At 40.8% G+C, this 27,387-nt stretch overlaps 1 protein-coding gene across 1 annotated transcript; it reads left to right on the forward strand.

The window, feature by feature from the left end:
- The first annotated feature begins 7,244 nt into the window (after window positions 1-7,244).
- On the forward strand, window positions 7,245-26,047 carry wnt7aa (wingless-type MMTV integration site family, member 7Aa). The gene is made up of 4 exons (XM_074633396.1): window positions 7,245-7,827; window positions 9,153-9,379; window positions 14,792-15,063; window positions 21,713-26,047. The coding sequence occupies exons 1-4, from the start codon at window positions 7,757-7,759 to the stop codon at window positions 22,190-22,192; spliced, it is 1,050 nt and encodes a 349-aa protein (XP_074489497.1). The 5' UTR covers window positions 7,245-7,756; the 3' UTR covers window positions 22,193-26,047.
- Window positions 26,048-27,387: the final 1,340 nt, after the last annotated feature.

Here is a 27,387-nt window from a genome sequence, read left to right on the forward strand (position 1 = left end):
GTCTCTACCAGAGGAAGTGGACTGTGAGTGTCTACCAGAGGAAGTGGACTGTGAGTCTCTACCAGAGGAAGTGGACTGTGAGTCTCTACCAGAGGAAGTGGACTGTGAGAGTCTCTACCAGAGGAAGTGGACTGTGAGTGTCTACCAGAGGAAGTGGACTGTGAGTCTCTACCAGAGGAAGTGGACTGTGAGTGTCTACCAGAGGAAGTGGACTGTGAGTCTCTACCAGAGGAAGCGTCCTGATGGATGTTGATCTGTTGAACTGCTCAGTCACGTTGGTCATTATTACCTCCAGCTGGCTGAAGGAGTGTCTGCTCTCAGTAGAATCACAGAAACAGTCTAATTAGTCAAATAGAACTATGAAAATGAGTTTATCTTATTAATCATGTACAACACTGAGTGTTTGTTAGTTTCATGTTTAGCTTCATGTGAATAACTGAAGAACTTAAAGGAGATGTTGGCTGTTAACACTGAGGAAGGTATAACCCCAGAGGTATATACTTATATACATATCTATATACTAATATACATATCTATATACTTATATACATATCTATATACTAATATACATATCTATATACATATCTATATACTAATATACATATCTATATACTTATATACATATCTATATACTAATATACATATCTATATACTAATATACATATCTATATACTTATATACATATCTATATACTAATATACATATCTATATACTTATATACATATCTATATACTAATATACATATCTATATACTAATATACATATCTATATACTAATATACATATCTATATACATATCTATATACTAATATACATATCTATATACTTATATACATATCTATATACTAATATACATATCTATATACTAATATACATATCTATATACTAATATACATATCTATATACTTATATACATATCTATATACTAATATACATATCTATATACTAATATACATATCTATATACTTATATACATATCTATATACTAATATACATATCTATATACTAATATACATATCTATATACTTATATACATATCTATATACTTATATACATATCTATATACTTATATACACATATCTATATACTTGTGTGTGTATATATATATATATACTAATATACATATATAATATACATATCTACTTACCTGTATACATATCTATATACTTATCTATATACCTAGATTTGTATATAGGTATATGCATATCTATATACTTATCTATATACCTATATATGTATAAAGATTTGTATATAGGTATATGCATATCTATATACATATCTACATACCTGTATACTAATATACAATACAATAGTTAAATAGCTGCTGTCTGTGGTCCTGAATAAGGATGTTAATAGTTAACCGTTAACTGACGTTAAGAACCGATTAACGCTATCGATGGCTCGTCACTTAAAGGAGAGAAGCTGGTCCACCTGAAGAGAGTCTGAGCCGGCGTTACAGACACAGGAAGTTGGCTCTGGTCTTGAGCGGAGGAGTTGTAGCCTCGTAGTATTTATTCACCGGCAAATAAACTGTACACACACTGTCTGCTAGACCTACGTTCACAGCTAGAACGCCACCAACAACCTCACACTCACCACCGACGACACACACACGGTCTGTCGGAAACTCGCTAAAGTAACGCCGCGCTGACAGACCGGATGTGCGTGACTACGGGGAGCACGAAGCTACCAGCAGAGCTACAGCTGCTAACGTAGCACAAACACACACACTGTTTGTCGGCCAATCACTATCGTTAATCCGGGCAGACACACAGCTGACAACCTGCTAAACTAAACTAAATGTGCGGTGGAGACTTGTTACTGGCCTGCATGTCCTCGACACTACACGCAGCATCCAGCTGCTATGTTAACGCTCCCGGACGGTGAACTGGAGACTCAGTTGTCTGTTTTACTCATACACTGCAGCTGGAGCACAGCTGCATGAGACGCACTAATCTTGTCTGTTGGTGGTTAATAATCAGTTAACGAGGGTCGGTTATCGGTTAAATTTCTTTTTCAAAATAAGCATCCTTAAAACAGAACGTTTCATCCAGATGTGCGGCGTGCATTTCGCTGCACAATAGTTAACACGCTGCCAGCTGCTGTCTGGTCCTGAACTTCAAATAATCATTCAGATTGGCGTCCGTCATGTTGGTTATGTAGCCTGTAGTTACATAAACTGGCACGGAGCAGTCTACAGTTTATCCTGATTATTTAATCCAGAAGGGACACTGGGTGAAGCACAAAATTGTGCATTGATCGTGGTGGACGACACATCCAGTATACTGTTGCTCTGTTCTGTTATACTCGGCTCTGCCTGAATATCTGTCACCATTCGTGTCCTTCCTATAAAACTGTATATGTTGGGTCGGTTCTTGTTGGCTCAGATTAGCTTGTTACAAACTGCATCGTGGTTCTCCTGGAGGAGCTTTGTTCGTACCTGTTGAGAACCTGTTTCCGTTACTACTGATGAAGAATCTAACTTCACTTTTTTTCTCCACAGTCCGAGGTCTCGGCTGTCGGCCCGTGTCAGAAGATCTGAATTCAGCTGCTGGTCGTTCTTGGTTCCGAGGAGCCTTTCATCATGAAACCCACCCTGGTCTTCACCTTCACTGAAGAAACCAGCTCTGTCTGCACCGTCAGCTCTGTCTGCACCGTGGGATGAGGTAGTAGGTTGTATAGTTTTAGGGTCACACCCGCACTGGGAGATAACTATTCAACCTACTGTCTTTCTCAAAGTGCCAAACACACGTCTCGGTCACGTCCTCTTCGATCGGCGTTGAATTAAGATGTTTTCAGAGGAGCAGTTTTGTCCCAGTTGCTCTCACAGTGTGAGGTAGTAGATTGTATAGTTGTAGGGTAGTGATTTTTGCCCTGTTTAGGAGATAACTATACAATCTATTGCCTTCCCTGAGGAGTGGCGTTGCTTCAGTTTTATTTATATTAAATATGTTAATCTTCAGAGTAAGTATTACAAGTAAATGTGGGAGTATAAAGTACAGTATTTCCCTCTGAAATGTATTGGGAGTACAGAGAAGCATAAAATGGAAAAACAAAGTACCTTAAAATTGTACTTTCTGGCTCTGCTCAGCCACTCTGTGCTAATAACAGTGATAAAGGTGTAATTTGTCTCAGGAGCAACAGAAGTGACTGGAAGATGATAGAGATGTCAGTCAGGTTCAGTCTGTTCACGCCCTCCTGGAACAGGTGTTGAGGAGGTAACAGCAGGTTAAAGTCACCGAGGAGAGAAGTACACCTGGTTCTGTCAGCTTCCATTGATTGATTGATTGATTGATTGATTGATTGATTGATATTCACTTTTATTGACCTTATTATAAAGTCGAGAATGGAAGGTGTTCGTTGTTTAATGTCCTGAAAATAAATAAAAAAATTTGGTTTGGTGTAAATCCACTGGTTTTATTTTATTTTAGTTTTGAGTTTTTGATTTAATTTTAGTTTCAGTTTGTTTTCAGAGTTTAGTTTTAGTTTAGTTTCAGTTTTTCAGAAAGGTTTAGTTTTTTAACAGCCATATTAAGACAATTACAAAGACAGCCTTCTATCACCTGAAGAGTATAAGAAGAATTAGAGGACTGATGTCTCAGCAGGATTTGGAAAAACTAGTCCATGCATTTATCTTCAGCCGACTTGACTACTGTTACGGCGTCTTTACTGGTCTTCCTAAAGAAAGGATCAGACAGCTGCAGCTGATTCAGAACGCTGCTGCTAGAGTCCTCACTAAGACCAAGAAAGTGGATCACATCAGTCCAGTTCTGAGGTCTCTACACCGGCTCCCTGTCTCTCAGAGAACTGGTTTAAAAATACTGCTGCTGGTTTACAAAGCACTAAATGGTTTAGGGCCAAAATACATTTCTGATCTTCTGGTGTGTTCTGAACCATCCAGACCTCTCAGGTCATTTGGATCAGGTCTGCTTAGTGTCCCCAGAGTCACAACTAAACATGCAGAAGCGGTGTTCAGGTTTTATGCACCAAATATCTGGAACAAGCTCCCAGAAACCTGCAGGACCTTCAACTCTGAGTTCTTTTAAATCAAAGCTTCAAACGTTCCTGTTTGCTGCTGCCTTTTATTAAACCAGATAATGATCTTATCCTGCACTAGAGCTTTTACTCCTTTGTGTTTTATTCTATTTTAACTTCTATCCTAGCTTTTATTTTTGAATTGTTTTTATTTTCTAATATTTAATGTTTTTATAACTGTTTTAATTATGTCTTAATGTTCTTTTGCACTTTGTCTCAATGTTCTTGAATGTTTATGTAAAGCACTTTGAATTGCCCTGTTACTGAAATGTGCTATACAAATAAAGCTGCCTTGCCTTGCCTTAATCCATCAGTCAACTAATATGTTGTTTTGGTCTTCATTGATAAGATTTCTTTTGTCAATTAGTCAGTTTTTAATGATTTTTATTAATGCTGAATGACTTCTGAGAAACTCATGAGCACATCACAGATGTTAGTCGACTAAGAATTTCTTTGGTCGAGGACAGCCCTAATTCATCATTTCATATTCACTTGTATTGACTTTATGATAAAGTCAAGAATGGAAGGTGTTCCTTGTTGCTAAATATCCTGAAAATAAGTAAATAATTTAGTTAATTTGACTGTTCGGTGTAAATCCACTGGTGGACACTGGTGATTGCCTCCGTTGTGCCCACATCTTAAAATAAACGCTGTAGAAGTTCCCTCCTGGATGCCCTCAGGGTAGATAAGATGAGATCAGATCAGATGCTCCTTTATTAGTCCCTGAGTGGGGACATTTGCAGTGTTCAGCAGTAAAGGGGAATAGTGCAGAAACAAGAAGCATCAGTAAAAACAAAAATCAGGATACAACACAGTAAAAAAGCAAAACAAAAGTAGACAGACGTATAAAATATGAACAATTTAAATAGAAGGATATATAAAAATAGGAACAATATAAACAAGGGGAAAGGTAGGAAGGCTACATTTTGATAAGTCTGTACTTTTACTTAAGTAAAAATGTGAATGCAGTCATTATATGACATAATATATACAGTATGTATACCTTTTAATTCGTAGTATTGCTATTTTTTAAACGACAGCTGAAAACCTATTTATTTAATCTGGCTTGTAATTAACATCATTCTTGTTTGTTTTTACTAATTCTATCATTTTTATTTCACTTATATATTATATATATATTTATTATATATTATATTTTATTGTCTAATTTTATATATCTACTAACCCTTGTTTAAATGTATTGTTTTGTAAAGCACTTTGAGATGCTACATCTCTTGGATGAAGAGTGCTCTATAAATAAAGTTATTATTATTATTATTATTATAACTTAAGTAAATAATGTGAGTACTTCCACATCTTAAATATTTTCCATGTTTGATTTCTGTCAAACATTTGATCAATTTAAAGACTTTAAAACTGTTCAGTGTTAATTAGATGGTCCTGGGCCGTGCACTTCAGAACATGTAGTAACACAGTTGTGTCACTAGATGGCGTTAAAGTCCTTTAACTTAAAGTCTGTGAATCGTTTGGAGAAATAAAGGTCATAAAGATGAGATCTGACTAATAGCTGCTTTTACATGCAATATATTATTCCTGTTATTGATTCTAGATTTTTTTTTTCCTGCTTTCTAATATTTTTAATTTATGAAGTTTTTTATTCTAATTAACTGAACAGTTTTAAAGTCTTTAAGTTGATAAAATGTTTGGCAGAAATCAGATATATTAAAGATGTGGAAGAATCTTTGACATGTTGTGATTGGAGCATATTGTTTTATGCTAAATGCAGTACCTGTGAGGGTTTCTGGATCAATATCTGTCATTGATCTGTGTTGTTAATTGATTTACAATAATAAATATATACATGCTTTTACATAAAGCAGCATATTTGTCCACCCCCATGTTGATAAGAGGATTAAATAGTTGACTAATCTCCCTTTAAGGTTCATTTAGAACAGATAAAAAAATAAGATAAGATAGAACTTTATTAATCGTAAGGAAATTCTTGTGCCAGAGATTGCTCAAAATTACAGAACAAGTTCTATTTCTAGCACCAATGCCTGATAGAATAACAATAAAGTAAGATATATTTAGTAAAATTAATAAATAAGATAAGTAAAATAAAAAAGTATTAAAAAAAAGTAAGCTGAAAAACACAAAAGGAAGTAGTATTGCACACAATGGACAGCGATATTGATATTATTGTTGTTCTCAGTGTTTTCAGCTGTCCTTCCTGTAGAAGAAATGTGCAATTCATTTATATGTATATATATATATACATATAAATATATGTGTGTGTATATATATATATGTATATGTACATATACATATGTATGTATTTATGTATGTATATATATATGTATGTGTATATATGTATTTATATATGTTTATATATATATTGTATGTATATATAATATGTATATTATATATAATATGTATATATATATTATATGTATATACATATTATATGTTTATATATATATATATTATATATATATAATATACATATGTATTTAATATATAATATATTATATATATATATTATATAAACATATTAATTTACAGTTGAGACATTAATCTTTAATTAGATAGAATTAGATTAGAATAATCATATATTATTATAACATATAATATAATAATATATAACATAAATTATTGAGAGAGAAATAAACTGTGCAAACCGACCCTGGTCTCCCCTACCTCAAAATTGCACCTGAATGCACCACATGACGTGTAGCCTGTCAGTTAATTGGTCTCATCTCATGACATGTGACCTGATGAAGACCCGATGATGAAGATGTGATCAAGATCTGATGAAGATGATGATGAAGACCTGATGAAGATGATGATGAAGACCCGATGATGAAGATGTGATCAAGATCTGATGAAGGTCTGATGAAGATGATGATGAAGACCTGATCGAGATCTGATGAAGATGATGATGAAGACCTGATGAAGATGATGATGAAGATCTGATGAAGACTTGATGAAGATCTGATGGAGATCTGATGAAGACTTGATGAAGATCTGATGGAGATCTGATGAAGATCTGATGAAGATGATGATGAAGACCTGATGAAGATGATGATGAAGACCTGATGAAGATCTGATGGAGATGATGATGAAGACCTGATGAAGATCTGATCAAGATCTGATGAAGACCTGATGAAGATCTGATGAAGATGATGATGGAGACCCGATGAAGATCTGATGAAGATGTGATGAAGATGAGGCGTTCAGGGACCTCAGGGAGTTGGTGGGAGGGGCGTTCAGTGTCGGAGAGAAATAAAAAGTGTCGGTAGTCGGTTTGTCTGTCAGACCTGCAGAGAGCGCGGATGGTGATCCAGGACACGAGCTGAACACTAGAACTGGATCCTGGTCTCAGCTGGACCCTGCTGGACCCTGCAGGACCCTGCTGGAGCCTGCAGGTCTGTGAGGGACCAGGTGAGCTGAGTGTTTTACCTGTACAGCTGCTCAGAGAGGCAGATCCCTCAGCAGCAGGAACACGCCCTGATATCCAGCAGAAGAAGGTGGACTGAGTGTGATCCGGATCAGACACCTGAGAACCAGCAGTCCTGATGCTCCACCTCAGACCTGCACCGCCGGACTCCCTTCACCAGATGAAACCAGGACGAGTTCACATCCAGTTTGTCCCTGAGGACTTTTCTTCCCCTGGACAGCCCGAGGACAGCCCGCAGCTGGGTGTCGGTGCAGCAGAGTGTTGATCCAGATCCAGCTGCTGGTCTGCTGGTCTGCTGAGCACCATGAGCAGGAAGACAAGGCGCTGGATCTGCCACCTCCTCCTCTGCCTGGGAGTCCTGTACCTGCAGATAGGGTGAGTTACTGGGATCTCCTGCAGGTTAAATCATTCTAAATATCAGATCAGTGTCTATAACGTCCCCAGAAAGGTCTGCACTATAACCCACCTGCAGAGCTCCATCGGAACAACCTGTCGTCTCTGAGTTATTGGGATGTTCTGAAGGTTGGCTGTGCATTTTCACACAATTCCGATTTTAAATGTTGGTCATTTTTTATTGATTTTAAGAAAAAAATATTTTGTTATAATGCAGAGCTGAGAAACCAAAGTGAGGTGTGGGTCCTTTATTACGGCTGTGCTTCCCTTGCAAACCTTTATTTTTAATTTTTTATTACATTCATTTTTGGGGGAGATGTAGGAATGTCATCAGATAGGTTTCTCTGCTTTTACACACAATTAATGTTGCTGATTTTAAGAAAATTTCATATTCAGTTATTAACATGTGTGTTATAAGACAGATCAGTGTCTATTATGTCACCAGAAGAAAGGTCTGTACTATAAATCACCTGCAGAGCTACATAGAAAAAATGCCACATTTGAACCTGTCTCCTTGGAGAGTATTGTTTCTGAGTTATTGGGATGTCCCTCATGTTGGCTGTGCATTTCCACAGAATTAAGATTTTAAATGTTGCTGATTTTATGAAAATTCGAGATTTTGATAATGTTTTCCACCTCTGACCGACTCTTCAGAGCTGTAGAGAAATGAGGGGCCCCAAAAAGTGAGGTGTAGGGTCCTTTATTATAGCTGTGCTTTGCTTGCAACTGGGGTATATCATTTTTTTTTTTTTACATTAATTTTAGAGGAGGTGTAGGAATGTCATCAGACTACATTCAGTTATTTATATGTGTGATATAAGTCAGAGCAGTGTCTATAATGTTCCCAGAAAGGTCTGTACTAGAACACATGCAGAACTCCATAGGAACAATTCCACATTTGAACCTGTCGCCTTGGAGAGTATTGTATCTGAATATAGGTTGAGTTATTGGGATCTCCCACACAGGCACAATTAAGATTTTAAGTGCAGGAAACATGTCGCTGCTTTTAAGAAACTTAGAGATATTAATAATGTTTTCAACCTATGACTGACTCTTCAGAGCTGTAGAGAAATGAGGGGCCCCCTCAGGTGTAGGGTCCTTTATTATGGCTGTGCTTTGCTTGCAAGTCTTTATTTTTTATTACATTCATTTTGGAGGAGCTGTAGCGATGTCATCAGACCAGTTGCTGTGTGATATAAGTCAGAACAGTGTCTATAACATCCCCAGAAAGGTCTGCACTATAAATCACCTGCAGAACTCCATAGGACAAATGCCACATTTTAACCCGTCGCCTCCTTCGCCTTCAGGGGTCTGGCGTCGGTGGTTGCGCTGGGAGCGAGCATCATCTGTAATAAAATCCCCGGCTTGGCGCCCCGTCAGAGGACTATCTGTCAGAGCCGACCCGACGCCATCATAGTGATCGGAGAGGGCGTCCAGATGGGGATCAACGAGTGCCAGTTCCAGTTCAGACACGGACGCTGGAACTGCTCGGCGCTGGCGGAGAGGACCGTGTTCGGGAAAGAGCTCAAAGTGGGTACGTTGCACTTTGATTTCATCTCAACCAGCATGTGCAAGAGGGGAGAAACTAGACTTTTACATAATTACTTTTAATTGGATATATTTGTGCAAACCCAGAGTTTTTATGTCATATTGAAGTAGCGTTATTTCCCCACAATATTCTGTGGGGTTCTGTTAAGTAATGCTTATGTGTCGTGCTCTGTATGCAGACTGATATGTTGTCTGAGCTGTTTGCACTGTCGTCTAGGAAGTCATAAAAAAAAGCTTTGAAAATTGCTGTAATTTCTTGAGAAATAGTCCAAAAGGGGCATTCCTCTGAGGTACTCGACCTCTGACCTCTGGAGTCTGAAGCTCAGACTCGGTGCATCTGCTCTCGGTGGGAAAATGAAACCACAGATTTTTATCCTGTGTGTGGAACAAGGCTCGAGGCGATGCTTGCTCCTAAAGACAGAACGACTGCGGAAATAAGTCGAGAGCATCATGTTGATTAACACTGTCTTGTCCTTTCTTAGTTCACCCTGTCTCCTATCTCCACAGCTTGGGTGTCATTTTTCACTTCAAGTTAGGGCTACTATGGTTATTCATATATATATAAAATGGTGAAATATGTCGATCAGTGTTTCCCAAATTCACAAGATGACGTCCTCTGATGTCTCGTTTTTTTGTCCACAACTCAAAGATATTCAGTTTTCCTGAATCTGTAAACGTCACACACTCTGAAGAAGAAGGCTTCGTGAAAAACGTGTAAGCGTTTGTCTGTTGTGATGTGAGCCAATTCAACAAGTCAAATGTTAGTATGTTGTCCTCCTTGATGTGCCACCCGGTCACATTTTTATGCTTATTTGGCCTTCGGGTCTGGCACTCCACGGCCAATCCCACTGTTGAAGTGCAACCTCCTTTACCAAAACATATTCAGTTTACTGTCACAGAGGAGGAAAGAAACCAGAACATATTCACATTTAAAGCATCAGGAGGTGAGATCGGAGCAAATGTGATTTAAAAAACGTATTTTTATAAAACGGTGACAGGAGTACATGAAACAGGTAACCTGAAAAAAATCATGTTCCTCTGTGTCCTCCGGTGTCCTCCGTGTCCTCCCGTGTCCTCCGGTGTCCTCCGTGTCCTCCCGTGTCCTCCGGTGTCCTCCGGTGTCCTCCCGTGTCCTCCGGTGTTCTAACGGCATCTGTAAGATAGTCAAAGTCTCCCGTAACGGGCTAGATGTTCTAAAGCCTGAAAACAGAGCCATGAGGAGCAGAAGTCTAGTTTTCTCTCAGAACACTTGAATTACAATATGCTGAAAGGTTATTATGGGATGTCTGCCCAATGATGCCAGAAATATACTGACTACTGAAGCTTTATGAACCAATCAGAGAATTTAGACTTTATTTTCCTTGATAAAATCAGTCAAACCGATTAACCAATTATCAAAATAGTTGATGATTAATTTACTAGTTGACAACTAATCGATTAATCATTTCAGCTCTACTTCAGGTGTCATTAAGGATCATATATAGCTCACATCTGGTTTGATACTTTCGCTGATTATACACGACAGCCTTGTGTTACATGATGTCTGAAATGGTTAATAATAATGAATGGTTAATATTAGCTGAAACAGATGATGGATGGATGACTCTTCTAAACTGGTCTGATTAACTGTGATGCTCTCAGTTAAACCCTGATGTGTGAATGAGCCTTTACGCTGTTGGTCAGTTTAAACAGTAATGAGTCATTAAGTGACCTCTGATTGTTATTAGAGCTGCACAATTAATCCAAATTTTATCGAACTCGCAATACGGCCAACTGAACTTTTCAAATCGCAGGATGAGGAGGAAATCAGAGTATTTGTTAAAGGTGAAATGTGTAAAAATAGCATTTTAAATTAGATATTGTGGAGCTGCAGAGACGTCCTGGTCTACACATCATATTCTACAGGCTTAAGAGAACATCTTTGTTTTGGTACAGATCACCACAAAATCATCATTTGAATGTTTTTCAGAGAAAATAAGAATAATGATGTTGTGGACAAAACAAGACATTTGTGGACGTCATCTTTGGCTTTAGGAAACACCGATCGACATTTTATTGACCAAACAACTAGGAATGTCAAAGTTAACGTGATAACGTATTAATGCAAATTTGTTTTAACGCCACTAATTTCTTTAATGCAACTTGCGATCTTAATTAACCAGCCCGGCCACTATTCGATCTTTACAGAGGTTGTAGCAGCTCAGTTTTAAATCTAGAGTAAAGATCCTGGTATCATAGTAAACTACAAAACCTGATGAATCCATCGGTACCAACCATGTCAGACTAGCTGGTCATGAAGGAGGTTAAATAACGCTCAGAACTTGCGCAAAATTGTGGCAAGGAAAAACTTGTGTGTCCATGTTCAAAGGGGTCCCTTGACCTCTGACCTCCAGATGTGTGAATGTAAATGGGTTCTATGGGTACCCACGAGTCTCCCCTTTACAGACATGCCCACTTTATGATCATCACATGCAGTTTGGGGCAAGTCATAGTCAAGTCAGCACACTGACACACTGACAGCTGTTGTTGCCTGTTGGGCTGCAGTTTGCCATGTTCTGATTGGAGCATATTGTTTTATGCTAAATGCAGTACCTGTGAGGGTTTCTGGATCAATATCTGTCATTGATTAGTGTTGTTAATTGATTTACAATAATAAATATATACATACATTTACATAAAGCAGCATATTTGTCCACTCCCATGTTGTTAAGAGGATTAAATACTGGACTAATCTCCCTTTAGGGTTCAGGTGTTGGTAAACAACTAATCGATTAATCAAGAAAATAATCGACAATGAAAATAATCATCATTTGCAGCTCTAATTGAATCCATTTCCTCCACCTTCTCCGCTCTGTAACGTGCAGACCTACCTGCTCTTTCTCTCCTCTCAGCTGAACCACCGTCATGTATGTTCATAAAATACTTTCCCCCCCTAAAAGCTTCAAGTTGAGACAAGTCCTCTCCTCCAGGTTGACAGATTGTCCTCCAGGTCCTGCAGCTTTGACAGGAGATGTTTTTATGGAGAATGATTTTGCTTCAGGAAACACTTTTCTTCAGATTTAAACTAAACTGCACAATCTAAGTTTTTACCCAGATTTAGATGAGAATCAGGAGCTGCAGCTCCACAGTCTGTCTGATCCATTGTTTAGTGTCAGCAGACTGGAACACTGATAACTGACAGGATACATAAATCTGGGCTTGCTGCTGGCAGTGATGCAGCGATGTACAGTATTCTGGCATTAGGATCAAGTATCCCCCCCCCTGGTTCTGGCTGCTTGTTTACTGGCTGTAAAGGCAGATCAGAGAGTTTAATATCTCAGGTTTACTCATTTGATCCTTCTGTGTTTGATGTCTGATTTACACTTTGAGATTTTACTTTTAATGAAAAGTGAATGTGAGCGTGACGGCACGGAGCACAAAGAGGCGAATGAATGACATACTGACTAGTACCCTAAAGGGAGATTAGTCCAGTATTTAATCCTCTTATCAACATGGGGGTGGACAAATATGCTGCTTTATGTAAATGTATGTATATATTTATTATTGTAAATCAATTAACAACACAAATCAATGACAGATATTGATCCAGAAACCCTCACAGGTACTGCATTTAGCATAAAACAATATGCTCCAATCAGAACATGGCAAACTGCAGCCCAACAGACAACAACAGCTGTCAGTGTGTCAGTGTGCTGACTTGACTATGACTTGCCCCAAACTGCATGTGATTATCATAAAGTGGGCATGTCTGTAAAGGGGAGACTCGTGGGTACCCATAGAACCCATTTACATTCACTGATCTGGAGGTCAGAGGTCAAGGGACCCCTTTGAAGATGGCCATGCAGGTTTTTCCTCTCCAACATTTAGTGTCAGTTTGGAGCGTTATTTAACCTCCTTCATGACCAGCTAGTCTGACCTGGTTGGTACCGATGGGTTCATTAGGTTTTATAGTTTACTATGATACCAGGATCTTCACTCCAGATTTAAAATTGAGCTGCTACAACCTAAGAATTGCAAGTTTTGTAAAAGGGACTGTATGTAAGTTTTTAGCTGTATATCCGTGGAGTCTGAGTCGTGGTTGAGGTTGGTCGTTTGTTGGTGTTAGCGGACTGCATTTCTAACCAAACGTTAGCTACGGTAGCACACTGTTAACCCTGTAAGACGAGCTGAAATTAAAGGTAACGAGTTATTATGGCGTTAACTTTGACAGCCCTAGTACTTATCTTAAACTCAACCAGGATGTTTTTCCTAAACCTAACTGAAGACGTTACCGTAGTTTTGTAGCGTGGCGTACAGAGGACATGCGAAAAGCCTAAAATGCGTCCTCATGACATGCAGTGTTGTTATATCGTCTCATTTATTCAAGTTCAAGTTTGTTTATTTGTCAACAGTTACAGCTGGCGGTCGTTGGTGATGAAAACCTTTCTGTCTCCGGTTCAACAATGCACATTAAAAATGTTTATATAAAGAAGTAAAAGCAAAATGAGAATCAAAGATGATGAAATAGTGAAAGTTAAAATGGCAGTATTCCAAATGGATAAACTGAATGTAAACAGGATGTAGTATGTATATACATGATGAGAAGTAATATATATATATACATATATATATATATATATATATCTATATAAAGAGTAAGTATACGTCTTTCCATGAGATCAGGTTGACACGACAGTCAAAGAATCACGTCCACTAGTTCCAGCAAAACTCGACAGCTGCTCATAAATAATTTGAACTGCGTCTAAAAACCAGTTTGTGTGGTGGTTTAATTGTTTTAATTAAAGAGTATGACATTATTGGATTATTTGCAATTTCTGGTAATTTCTGGAAGCTTTTCTTTCTCATGAGCTCCGACAGGAAATATCTCCGTTTCAATTAAAGAGAAGAAGAAGTTGACCTGAAGCTCTCAGATTTATGGAGTGGAAATCCTCCATGTAGGGAGGCGCTGCATGCCTCTCAGACGCTCCTCGCAGGGCGGATCTCAGCGTGACGGCGGTTCGGACGAACGCCAAAGAATGATGCCTGAACTTTTAATGTTTTATCTCCCCAAAAAAAAATCCTCTTTATCGATCAGCAGATTGAGATTATTAAACGATGCTCTAATATTCACAGACTAGTTCTAATCCTGCAGGTTGTTTGATCATAACTCATCATAAACACAATGAGACCGTCTCCTGTTTCAGTCCAAACCGCTCCGTTATATATTTCCTGTGAGATCCAGATCCATCCTCCCGTATCAGTTCCCAGAGATCTTGATTAAGGAACTGGACTTGGCTCTGCTGGTGTATTTTATGATTAGGTTTGAGGCAGCTATGCCCGGTATGTAAGGAGTCTTGACAGTGCACTGAAATAGTGAATCCTGTTGTCTGTGATTAAAATATTTTCCCTTCCATCGCAGGCAGTAAGGAGGCCGCGTTCACCTACGCCATCATCGCCGCCGGGGTGGCCCACGCCGTCACGGCGGCCTGCACCCAGGGGAGCCTGAGCGGCTGCGGCTGCGACAAGGAGAAACAGGGTTTCTACAACCAGGAGGAGGGCTGGAAGTGGGGCGGCTGCTCTGCAGACATCCACTACGGCCTCGGCTTCTCTAAAGTGTTTGTGGACGCGCGGGAGATCAAGCAGAACGCCAAGACGCTCATGAATCTACACAACAACGAAGTGGGACGCAAGGTACGTTCTTCTGTAGTCTAAGTTCATAAACTATCCCGTTAAGACGTACGCACTGGGTGACAAAATATAAAGCATGTGTGAATAATGCCGAATTCACACCAGAGCAGCGGCAAAGTGCGGCCTGCGGCGAGCTGCTGTGCAATGTCTATGAAAAGCTGCGGCGGCTTCTTGCGAGCTCATCTCCATGCTCTATTATGGCTCATAAGTGGGCATGTCTGTAAAGGGGAGACTCGTGGGTACCCATAGAACCCATTTACATTCACTGATCTGGAGGTCAGAGGTCAAGGGAACACTTTGAAAATGGACATGACAGTTTTTCCTAGCTAAAATGTAGTGTAAGTTTGGAGCGTTATTTAACCTCCTTCAGGACCAGCTGGTCTGACATGGTTGGTACCGATGGATTCATCAGGTTTTATAGTTTACTATATCTGTGACTTTATTTTCCCTCATGTACACCTGTAAGCAGTGAGCAATTTAAAAAAAAAGCATGATGCACAAAGAAAGTCCAGAGAGAGCACAGCTGTTACAGAGGTGCTCCCAAAATATCTAATAATAAACATGCAAGCTGCATTTTGATAATATGCAAGAAGAGAGTCAGGGAATATCTGATCCAACTGTTTTCTATATTCTATATTTGATATTCTTTACGGTTGCAGCCCGGGTCTAGAGGAAGGGGTGCACCATGCGGTCCCAGGTGTACCCTTCCCTTCCATCCGAGGCTTGGACATGGCGTCAGTCTGTCACAGGGTTTTATACTCTGGACGCTCCAATGAGGACAAAGTGTGGTCAGATCCTGCTGCTGAACACAGATAATGTGGAGTCCAGGCGTAAGTGAGGTGAACCCAGGACCAGGACCACATGAGAGTGCATTAGCCAGACTCTGATGTAGTTTACCGGTGGACGGACGTCGGGAGCCAAATGACCGATCAATAGAAACTGCAGCACTAAATGACCCATAAGAAAGATTAGAGAAGCTCCAGCAGGCACACCAGAGATCAGTGGAAGAACACCGTCCTGATCCTCGATAACCCAAAGTGGTAGTCTGTAAGAGAGTCCGATGTATGTGTACGGTAAATATGAAGCTACAGCCGGTCAGCTTAGCTTAGCATAAAGACTGGAAACGGGGGGAAACAGCTAGCCTGGCTCTGGTTGGACAGAACTAGACATGTGAAGACGATAACTTTGGCTCCGGTAAACTATGATGACCACTCTCAACGATCTGCGTACATTTTAACAATTAAATAGTTAATTTGAATCAAGACTCATTCATCAATACAATTAGTAGTTGCAGCCGTATGCTGGCTGAGAAATGCAGTCAAAATACACTCACTGGCCACTTTATTAGGTACACCTTGCTAGTACCGGGTGGTCTTCATCTGCTTCAAGGTTGGACGTGTTGTGCGTTCAGAGATGGTATTCTGCATACCTTGGTTGTAACGAGTGGTTATTTGAGTTACTGTTGCCTTTCTATCATCTCCAACCACTCTGCCCATTCTCCTCTGACCTCTGACATCAACAAGGCATTTCCGTCCACACAACCCCCGCTCACTGGATCTGTTCTCTTGTTGGGACCATTCTCTGTAAACCCTAGAGATGGTTGTGCGTGTAAATCCCAGCAGATCAGCAGTTTAATACTCAGACCAGCCCGTCTGGCACCAACAACCATGCCACGTTCAAAGTCACTTAAATCCCCTTTCTTCCCCATTCTGATGCTCGGTTTGGACTTCAGCAAGTCGTCTTCACCACGTCTAGATGACGTAATGCATTGAGCTGCTGCCATGTGATTGGCGGATTAGCTATTTGTGTTAACAAGCAATTGAACAGGTGTGCCTAATAAAGTGACCGGTGAGTGTATATCTAACAACCAAATCCTAATTGTTCTCCATCTTGTCTCATTATCTGTTAAAAAGCAGGTCCATCTGTTTTTTTTTCAAATAGAAATGCCTACTCAGCCAAAAAACAGTTCCGTAGGTTACCTTAGTAAGCTAATCAATAAGATAAGAGAGAGGTAGAATTACTGTATTTTGTGAATGGAGTCTGGTCTGGTGGCTTTGTAGGGAGAAATATAACGGCTTCAGTTCACCCGTAAAGGACTGTCTGATGGCGAGGTAAAGGACTGTCTGATGGCGAGGTAAAGGACTGTCTGACGGTGAGGTAAAGGGCTGTCTGATGGCGAGGTAAAGGGCTGTCTGATGGCGAGGTAAAGGGCTGTCTGATGGCGAGGTAAAGGGCTGTCTGATGGCGAGGTAAAGGGCTGTCTGATGGCGAGGTAAAGGGCTGTCTGATGGCGAGGTAAAGGGCTGTCTGATGGCGAGGTAAAGAGCTGTCTGATGGCGAGGTAAAGGACTGTCTGATGGCGAGGTAAAGGGCTGTCTGATGGCGAGGTAAAGGACTGTCTGATGGCGTGGTAAAGCGGCTGTGGACGGGAGCAGCACAAAAACGGATTTTAGACACATAAAATCAGAATCAGTTCAAATTCACACTATATTTAGAATATTTCACTGTGTATATATCGCTGTCTTCAAAGCCACCAGACTCCGTTCACAAAAACAGTAATTTAACCTCTCAGAACATGAGAGTTGCTGGTCTACCGCTGCATCCATCCGTTAGTTTGTTCATGTTATTGTGTGACTTTCAGATCCAAACTAACGTGACGTCCACAGCAGGACATCGCTTAACCTCTGTGCCGGTACTCCTGTCTGCTTCTCCTGACTGGGAACACGCCGACCGCCATCTAATGTGACGTTAATACACCGACTATAAGAATGTATTTATACTGTACATGTAGCAGCTACATCATTCAGAAACCTACGTCAGGTCACCGTGTGGGGAAAAGGTTTTAGAAGGACTTGAAGTGAAAATAACATTTTGATGCTAAAACATACTTTGACCAGAATGTGAGTTTGGATTTGAATACATGAGGAACACATCTGGGAAGATACAGGATGATATAAAAACCTGAAAACCAAATCATGGACCAGCCCTTTAATTTCTATTTCATTGCATAGATGAGAGTGTATGAATCAACCCTATTATGGTTATAGAATATAATGTATATGCTGATGATGAAGCTGTGATTTTGATGCTGTAATAATAGAATTATCAGCAGCTGCAATGCTCCAGATGTTTTCTGAAATAGCTTCTGCTGTTTCTATTTGGGGAAGTTCCTCAATATGTACTACATCTTATTAGAGGAATATACATGGAAACATGTATTTGGAGGACAGTGCATGTAAAAGTTGAAACCTTGGGAGGTTAAATTAGTTCAGAGAGATTTCATGTCGGTGCTGCAGCGACAGGTTGTTGAGTCCCGTTGGGAGGAGGAGGCTTCATATTTGAGGTCTGGCATCAGTCAGAGTGTGATACAGTGTGTGAATCTCACTAAACTGATATAATTACTGTAGTTTAATTGGAGACGAGTGTTAGTGTGTGTTATGAGAAGAATAAACAGACAGAATAAATAGTGTAAAAGGCGGCTTACAGGGGTTCAGTTAGACAAACAACGGCAGCTCGGTCGGCGTTTCACTTCACTGAACTCGGTGGATTAAATGTCTGTCGGGTCTCGGGGGGGCACGGCCACGCTAAGCTCGCTGCATCCAGGGCTTTTTCACAATTACCCCCCGAGACTCCAGAGAGTCTGAGGCCACATCAGACTGGAACAATTAAAAAGCAGGGTGAGGCTTCTCTGATGCCACGAGGCTCACAGAGAGAATGCCCAAACACACACCGAACAGTTCCTCTCTAACCCTGAAAAGACCTTTAACCGCCGCCAGTCTGCCCGCTGTAAACTCCTTCAGTCTTCAGTCGACACAAGAACTCGTAAATTAATCCAGTTTCTGTCTGAATTCATCACCACAATCCTACAGATTCATTTTATTCTAACTGCTCGAACCACCGACTTCTCAATACGGAGAGAGGTTTGCTGTTTTCTGTTGCTGTTGTCTGTAGTAACTCAGTCCGTCAAGATTCTGTAGATCGGTGAAGTGAACCCAGATTTTTCTGTAGAAGCTTGGAGGGACAAAAGATGCATCAATCTCTGAGGTGTTTGTGGAAATTATTGTTATATTAAAAATCATCATGTTTACTTATTTTTTTTTATGACTTAAAGTTGATTGAATTTCAAGTTTTTCAACAACACAAAAACAACATCATAGAAAACCCAACAACACAAGACAGAGAAAAATAAATAAATAAATAGATAAATAAATAAAATAGGTGAGGATTGGCCAATACTAAAATAAATAATAATAATAATAATAAATTAAAATAATAATAGTAATAATAATAAATAAATAAAAATAATAATCGTAATAATAATAACTAAATTAATAAAATAAATAAATAAATAAACTCTACTCAATAATAACTAAAAGTAAATAAATGAAAATAATAATAGTAATAATAATAAATAAATGAATAAATAAATGCTAAACTCTACTTAATAATAATAATAAATGAAAATAATAAATTAATTAATTAATTAATTAATTAATTGTTGCAACCGATCCAACGATGTTTAACATGTCGTCCGTATTGACAAAAAAGTAGCCCGGCCTTTAATTGAGACCTGCGTTTATTTATAAAAAAAATACTTATAATACCTCTAATTAGGGCTTTTAATTGAAGTTTTACGCTATTTAAACATTTTATTTCAGAAAACTTGTAATACAAAAAAACAATTGTCTTAATGTCAGTAATCAACTGGGGAAGTTTCCTGGTGATATCTATGTTAGTTATTTTATACCTTATTTACCTGTAGAGTCTTCAAAATGTATGAAACAATCCATATCTTTAAAATGAGTTTTCTCTTCAGACTCTGAGCCATAAATCTCCACTTCAGCAGCTCTTACATCCACCAAACTCTCCAGTTTCATTCCTCTCTATATGCTGAAGGTTTCTACAGAGTTCATATATCATTCAGAGCCTGATTTATACAACATTTCATTTCTGATTTATGGAGTGATGAAAAGAAATCCCCTCAGTAAAAACCTTTCACTCTAATACGTCAACCTGTTTTTATCCAATGTTCACATCTCTGTTCCAGAAATGTATGTAAGTTAGCACATATTTAATAAGATAATGCTTCATTTGCATATGTAAACATAACATTTCAGAAAACTTGTAATACAACAAAATAACTGTCTTAATGTCGGTAATCAACTGGGGAAGTTTCATGGAGACATTTACGAGTTAAAATGTTTTATTCACCTGTAGCGTCTCATTAGCTTCCCCTTTCAGAGGTTTTGAAAGATGTTTATGATTCATAACGTTGACTGTGAGGAGACTATGAGGAGAGCGTTTCAGTGTGTTCTGTCTGGTGGAGGAACGGCTCCTCCATAGCTACCGGCCACAGGGCGACATACTGTAGCAGCTCAGGAATGCTTACATTCATCTGGAATGCTAGAAAACGTCTGTCTCAACCTGTTGAACTATTCATGCAAAATGTCAGACGGAGTATTTCTGTGAACTCTCTGGATGTTTCTCACCGGCTCGTTACGGGAAGACGGCAACAAACAAACTGGAAGAAAAAAGGTTCTAATGTTAGAACATCACTCACAGCAGTGTGTAACGTTTAGATCAGTTAGACAAGTTAGACCAGCGGTCAGCAACCTGCGGCTCTTCAGCTCCTCTCCAGTGGCTCCATGGGGAGTTTTAAAAAGGGAAATGAATAACTGTTTTTATTTATTTATTATTTATCATTGTTGTAGGTCTATGGTACGACGGTACGACGGAGTATTAGGGCCACATTCAGGAAAAAAAATAAATCTGAGATTTTGAGAATAAAGTCAGAAGTTTACGAAAAAAAAGTTGTAATATTATAAAGTAGTAATTTTGCGTGTATTTTTTTTTTTCTCGTAAAGTTACGACTTTATTCTCGTAATGTTACGACTTTATTCTCGTAATGTTAAGACTTTATTCTCGTAATGTTACGACTTTATTCTCGTAAAGTTACGACTTTATTCTCGTAATGTTATGACTTTATTCTCGTAAAGTTACGACTTTATTCTCGTAAAGTTACGACTTTATTCTCGTAAAGTTACGACTTTATTCTCGTAATGTTATGACTTTATTCTCGTAAAGTTACGACTTTATTCTCGTAATGTTATGACTTTATTCTCGTAATGTTACGACTTTATTCTCGTAAAGTTACGACTTTATTCTCGTAATGTTACGACTTTATTCTCGTAATGTTACGACTTTATTCTCGTAATGTTAAGACTTTATTCTCGTAATGTTACGACTTTATTCTCGTAAAGTTACGACTTTATTCTCGTAAAGTTACGACTTTATTCTCGTAAAGTTACGACTTTATTCTCGTAATGTTACGACTTTATTCTCGTAATGTTACGACTTTATTCTCGTAAAGTTACGACTTTATTCTCGTAATGTTACGACTTTATTCTCGTAATGTTATGACTTTATTCTCGTAAAGTTACGACTTTATTCTCGTAATGTTACGACTTTATTCTCGTAATGTTACGACTTTATTCTCGTAATGTTACGACTTTATTCTCGTAAAGTTACGACTTTATTCTCGTAATGTTACGACTTTTTTCTCGTTATACTAATAATAATTTGTGATTAATCTCGATTAACTATGGACGATCATGTGATTAATCAATTGATCAACTTCCCCTCTGTGTTGCAGGTGCTGGAGAAGGGCATGCGTCTGGAGTGTAAGTGTCACGGCGTGTCGGGATCCTGCACCACCAAGACGTGCTGGACGACGCTCCCCAAGTTCCGCCAGCTGGGCTACCTCCTCAAGGACCGGTACAACCAGGCCGTGCACGTGGAGCCGGTGCGAGCCAGCCGCAACAAGCGCCCCACCTTCCTGAAGATCAAGAAACCGCACTCCTACCGCAAGCCCATGGACACGGAGCTGGTCTACATCGAGAGGTCGCCCAACTACTGCGAGGCCGACCTGCTGACCGGCAGCATGGGGACGCAGGGTCGCCTGTGCAACAAGACGGTTCTGCAGCCCAACAGCTGCGACCTGATGTGCTGCGGTCGAGGATACAACACGCACCAGTACTCGCGCGTCTGGCAGTGCAACTGCAAGTTCCTGTGGTGCTGCTACGTGAAGTGCAACACCTGCAGCGAGAGGACAGAGGTGTATACGTGTAAATAGAGATATTTATTGGACGTGTGTTTGGACCGTTCTGATACGGAGCGACCGCCTCGCCGTCTCGGCATTACAACGATCACGTGTTGATTATACTGATGCCAATGGACATCTGCCACGACACTGGACTCAGAAACTCCTCTTTTTTATTTTAATTTTCATTTGAACGCCATTTCCTGCCCCAGGCTTGACTTCTCTGCAGGACGTACTGGTCTGTGTTTTTTCTAGACTAATTATTTATTAAATGAGAAAACTACTGAAAACTCACTGTTGACTACATCCGGTAGGGTTTTAATTTAGATGCCTTCAAGTGCACTTAAAGGGACTCTATGGAAGAATCAGAAATAGCTTGTTAACAGCGACACCTGGTGGCCGTTAAGTCAACGACAGTCAGCGTTCTGTTGCTTTTGCTCGCGCTACGTAGACGCCAGCGAGCGAGCATCGGTCAAAACCTTCCTGGACATGAAAAAGTTTGAAAAATCTCAAAAATCTGTGTGCTGGATTTTTCTAAATTCCATTTATGTCCATTGCTCATTTTACGCTCCTCTGGGAAGCAGCCCGGCTAAAAAGTTAAATAAATAAGTAAATAAATAGTTAAAGGGACTCTATGTAAGAATCAGAAATGTCTTGTAAACGGCGACCCCTATCGCCGTTAAGTCAACGAAAGTAAATGGCGGAAGCGTAGCTGTGCTGTTGGGCGCTCACTTCCTATCAATACACGTTCTTTAGCTGAAGAGAGTAAAGGTACTCGCGAGCGCACATGACGTCACATCCGTTGGATTTTTCCTGAATAAACACCCTGGGTTCTTCCCATTGAATCTCCAGGCTGATTGAGGAAACCCAGAAAGTCGCAGAAGGTCTCATTCTTTAGGTTATATTATAAGAGATGTGTAAAACTTCCATACAGTCCTTTTAAAAGCATTTTTTTTTTACGAGACAGCCTACACACTGGATCTGGAAACTGAACTGACACATTCAGGAGCAGCTGAGCAGGAGAACATTAAACTACTGACCCTGAGCTCGGTCCGATCGGATTGTTTTCTACTTGTTTCTGCCCCCCCACAGTTTGCTGCTAGTTGTCTGGAGAGTTTGTGACTGAGCGGCTATATTGACTCTTCAAGAGCTTCCAGACATAAATTCCCTTGATGTTGGTTGATAGAATATATTTTATTTTGTAAGAGATTATTTTTATATAATATTTTTTTTTTGTATTTATTTTCTATCTATGTGTAAAGATATTTTCCTTTAGCATTTCTAACTGTTCAGTTACTGAGTTTACCACTGTTTTAAAAAAATGTGCCTTTGTTCCTCTCCAGAAAACATCATAATGTTATAATGAAATGTGCCGCGTTGGGATGTGTTGTTCATTTCAGGAAACTTTATCTCGCCTCGCTTTGTCACCTCTAGAGAGTCAGAGAAGTCCTGACGTCAGCTCCAGGCTGGCTAACCAACGCTGGCTAACCAACGTTAGCTTTGTTTGTTTCCACTTTAAACAAATTATGTTTGTTAGCATACAAAAACTACCGCTACTATGGATTTCTAACAGCACGGCACTAGTGATGCACCGATACCGGTATCGGGTCCGATACTGTGCTCATGTACTCGCAAAACGGCTCCGATACAACGGCTCCGATACCACTTTACGGCAGCGTGACGTTAACTTCTCGTCAGCATCTTTCGGATCCTATCGCACGCGCTCACGCTCCACCTCCCCGACGGTGCGGGCGAGACGGGCCGGTGGTGCGCCTGACCACGCTGGGTCGGGATCCCACCTCAGCCGGCGCGCGCCAGCCCTCACTTTCATTGCGCCGCAAGGTTTTGCTTGCACCCTCTGACTCGCGCATCCATTAGACTCCTTGGTTCGTGTTTCAAGACGGGTCGGGTGGGTTGCAGACATCACCACAGACCCCTGGCGCACTGAGGACAGTCCCCCCTTGTGACACTTTGTCCACGGCCCGGGAAGCACCTTCCCTCCCGAGCCTTTCCAAGCCGACCTATAGCCGGTGGCGGCGCACCGCCTCGTGTGCGGGACTCCCCAGCCTGCTGTGTGTCGCTCACACCCTCCAGCTGGCTGTTAACGAGGGTCTTTAGACACAGAGAAGTACTCGTGTCGGTACTCGGTATCGGCGAGTACCCAAATGTAAGTACTTGTACGCCGTCTGAAATAAAGTGGTATCAGTGATTCCCTATGCGGTACGCCGGTGGTACTACTTACACCAGTAATGCATCAATAGCCGTGTTTCCATTCACATATTTTTATGCACACTTTGAAGTATCGGGTTAGAGACGCTGTATGGAAACGACAACATTAGATAAAACTTCCTTAATTGTGAAAACAAAAATGTTTTTATGCTCTGTTGGGGTGTTTTTTTGCCTTTGATTGAAAAAGAGATGATGCGCTGAAAAGGATTATGAAAACGCCTTTATCGAATAAATGATGAGCTTTTATCATCTGCTGTCAGCGTCTTCTCAGATATTCCTGTAAAGGGTGAATGTTTGTCTTCGTCTTCAGACAGCATGAAACACGACCAATACGAGCTGACATGAACGAACAATTAAAACTTGGCCAAACAATTTCCTGAAGGCCTCTCTCCGTGTTTCTCTCGTAGATGGTTTGATGGCTGCTTGTTTTGTTTCCGGTTCTTCTATCCTTCTTTTGCAGCCATGTGAAGCCTATAGCGCCAACTTCTGACCAAACTATGCTTTTTTTGTGTTTATTCGCTCCAAACACGCCTAATTCGCATTTTTTGTAACTTGAAAAATGTGCTTAAAATGTGCTTGACAATTGAACGGAAACACGGCTATTGTAACTGTAGCTCTCTGCCTACATCTACATCTAGGATATCCACCCAGTCTTTCTGTCATCTTTCCACATTTTTAGCTGAAAAACGTCTGCGTCATTCTGCCATGTCTAGCTGCGGCCACTTTGTTGAACGTAATTTCATCCCTACAGTACATGTCAAATGTCGGCACACCAGTCTTTCGCGTTGGTTATCTTTACGCAGACAGTTTGATGCGGTTTAACGTTGTAACGTGGGGTTAACGTTGTGAAACAGTGGCGGTTAGGTTGGTTAGAGTTAGAAAAAAACATCATGGCTTGGCTCAAATAAGTACGCTTGTAACGTAACTTAAGCTACGGACGTAAAGTCACGTGACTCAGTGACCTAGCGCCATGTGATATAACCTCATCAGTAAAAATCACTCAACTTTTTTTGTTTCACACTTTTGACACGAACGCTGGTCCTCTGAGTAAAAGTCCTGTGTTTGTTTGACCAGTCCACCGACCCTTCGCTCCCGCCCTAAGCAGACTTTTCCCGCTCTTTATACAGTCGGTTGCTCTGACGTATAATAATGTCGGGGATGGGTTTACATTGGAGTTAGTTGAAAGCTCCGTTGCCTCTCATATAGACGCTAAAGGGTGCCTCGGTATAGGACACTGAGGATGACGAGTTGGAAGCGAGAAGGGGTTGCACCGGGACACTCCAGCTGTGTTTCTGTACCAATACAAAATCCATAATAAATAGAATAAAGTTTTGATTTCGATCCTGAAATATCTGATTGAGGAATAAATAAAGAAAAAAAAGAGCAAGCATTCAATCCCACTTTTTGATATTTGGCAGTTTTTGAGGCTTTTTGGTTTATGGTTGCAGAAATCGTGCAGTTTTGGTTCTAATAAAGAGTTTCTAGTGAAGAGCCGGTCGATACCGACTCAGTCCTCATTAAAGCTCCTTCTTGTATGTGATTGAACTGATGAAATGATATCATCCTAACTGCTGTAGCGCTCTTAAATCAGAGCTCATTGTTGGCGTATAAACCATCTTTTCATTCATCTTTGGCTAATAAATGTTGTCTCAGAATTAACAGGAGGTCATTTTGTATTTAAGACACATATTTTTCTTTATTATATGAGAACAGATCGGAGTGAAGGAGGCGTGATGGAGGGTGGCGGTGCAGAGGCTGTCACAGCAATGTGTGTGTGTGTGTGTGTGTAGCCGGCGGCTGATGGATTACTCTGACATCTGCTTCATTCACTCCTCAACAACGTTGCCACAACAACCACACTGTGCCCCCCAGAAATGCTCCTCGTCTCATCGAGAGGCCAGACTGCCCATTAACAAAACGGTAACCATGCAAAACCCAGATAACATTTGGATGCTATTTATTTTGTGGAAATGGCAAATGGGACGAGAGCGGGGAGAGGAGGGGGTGGGGGGGGGGCTTTACAATTGCAAAAAGGGGGGATAATGTCGAGAAGGATTTCAGTCTGAGCAACAGAAAAGGTCTTCACTCACGCAGCAATCGGCACAAAACATTCCTCGGCTAAACTTTGGCTCAATAGAGTGACGCTTTTCTAAAGGCAGCTGGCCAAACAGCCTCGCTGAGAGTAACACCACGGCTCCTCCGTCGCTGAGAGTAACACCTCGGCTCCTCCTCCGTCGCTGAGAGTAACACCACGGCTCTCTCGCTGAGAGTAACACCTCGGCTCCGTCGCTGAGAGTAACTACTCGGCTCCTCCGTCGCTGAGAGTAACACCTCGGCTCCGTCGCTGAGAGTAACTACTCGGCTCCTCCGTCGCTGAGAGTAACACCACGGCTCTCTCGCTGAGAGTAACACCACGGCTCTCTCGCTGAGAGTAACACCACGGCTCCGTCGCTGAGAGTAACACCTTGGCTCCGTCGCTGAGAGTAACACCACGGCTCCGTCGCTGAGAGTAACACCACGGCTCCGTCGCTGAGAGTATCACCACGGCTCCGTCGCTGAGAGTAACACCTCGGCTCTCTCACTGAGAGTAACACCATGGCTCCTCCGTCACTGAGAGTAACACCGCGGCTCCGTCGCTGAGAGTAACACCGCGGCTCTCTCGCTGAGAGTAACACCGCGGCTCTCTCGCTGAGAGTAACACCGCGGCTCTCTCGCTGAGAGTAACACCTCGGCTCTCTCGCTGAGAGTAACACCACGGCTCCTCCGTCACTGAGAGTAACACCGCGGCTCTCTCGCTGAGAGTAACACCATGGCTCCTCCGTCACTGAGAGTAACACCACGGCTCCGTCGCTGAGAGTAACACCGCGGCTCTCTCGCTGAGAGTAACACCTCGGCTCTCTCGCTGAGAGTAACACCACGGCTCCTCCGTCGCTGAGAGTAACACCGCGGCTCCGTCGCTGAGAGTATCACCACGGCTCCGTCGCTGAGAGTAACACCAC

The sequence above is a fragment of the Sebastes fasciatus genome, chromosome 1 (genome assembly GCF_043250625.1).
Source record: "Sebastes fasciatus isolate fSebFas1 chromosome 1, fSebFas1.pri, whole genome shotgun sequence".
NCBI lineage: Eukaryota > Metazoa > Chordata > Actinopteri > Perciformes > Sebastidae > Sebastes > Sebastes fasciatus.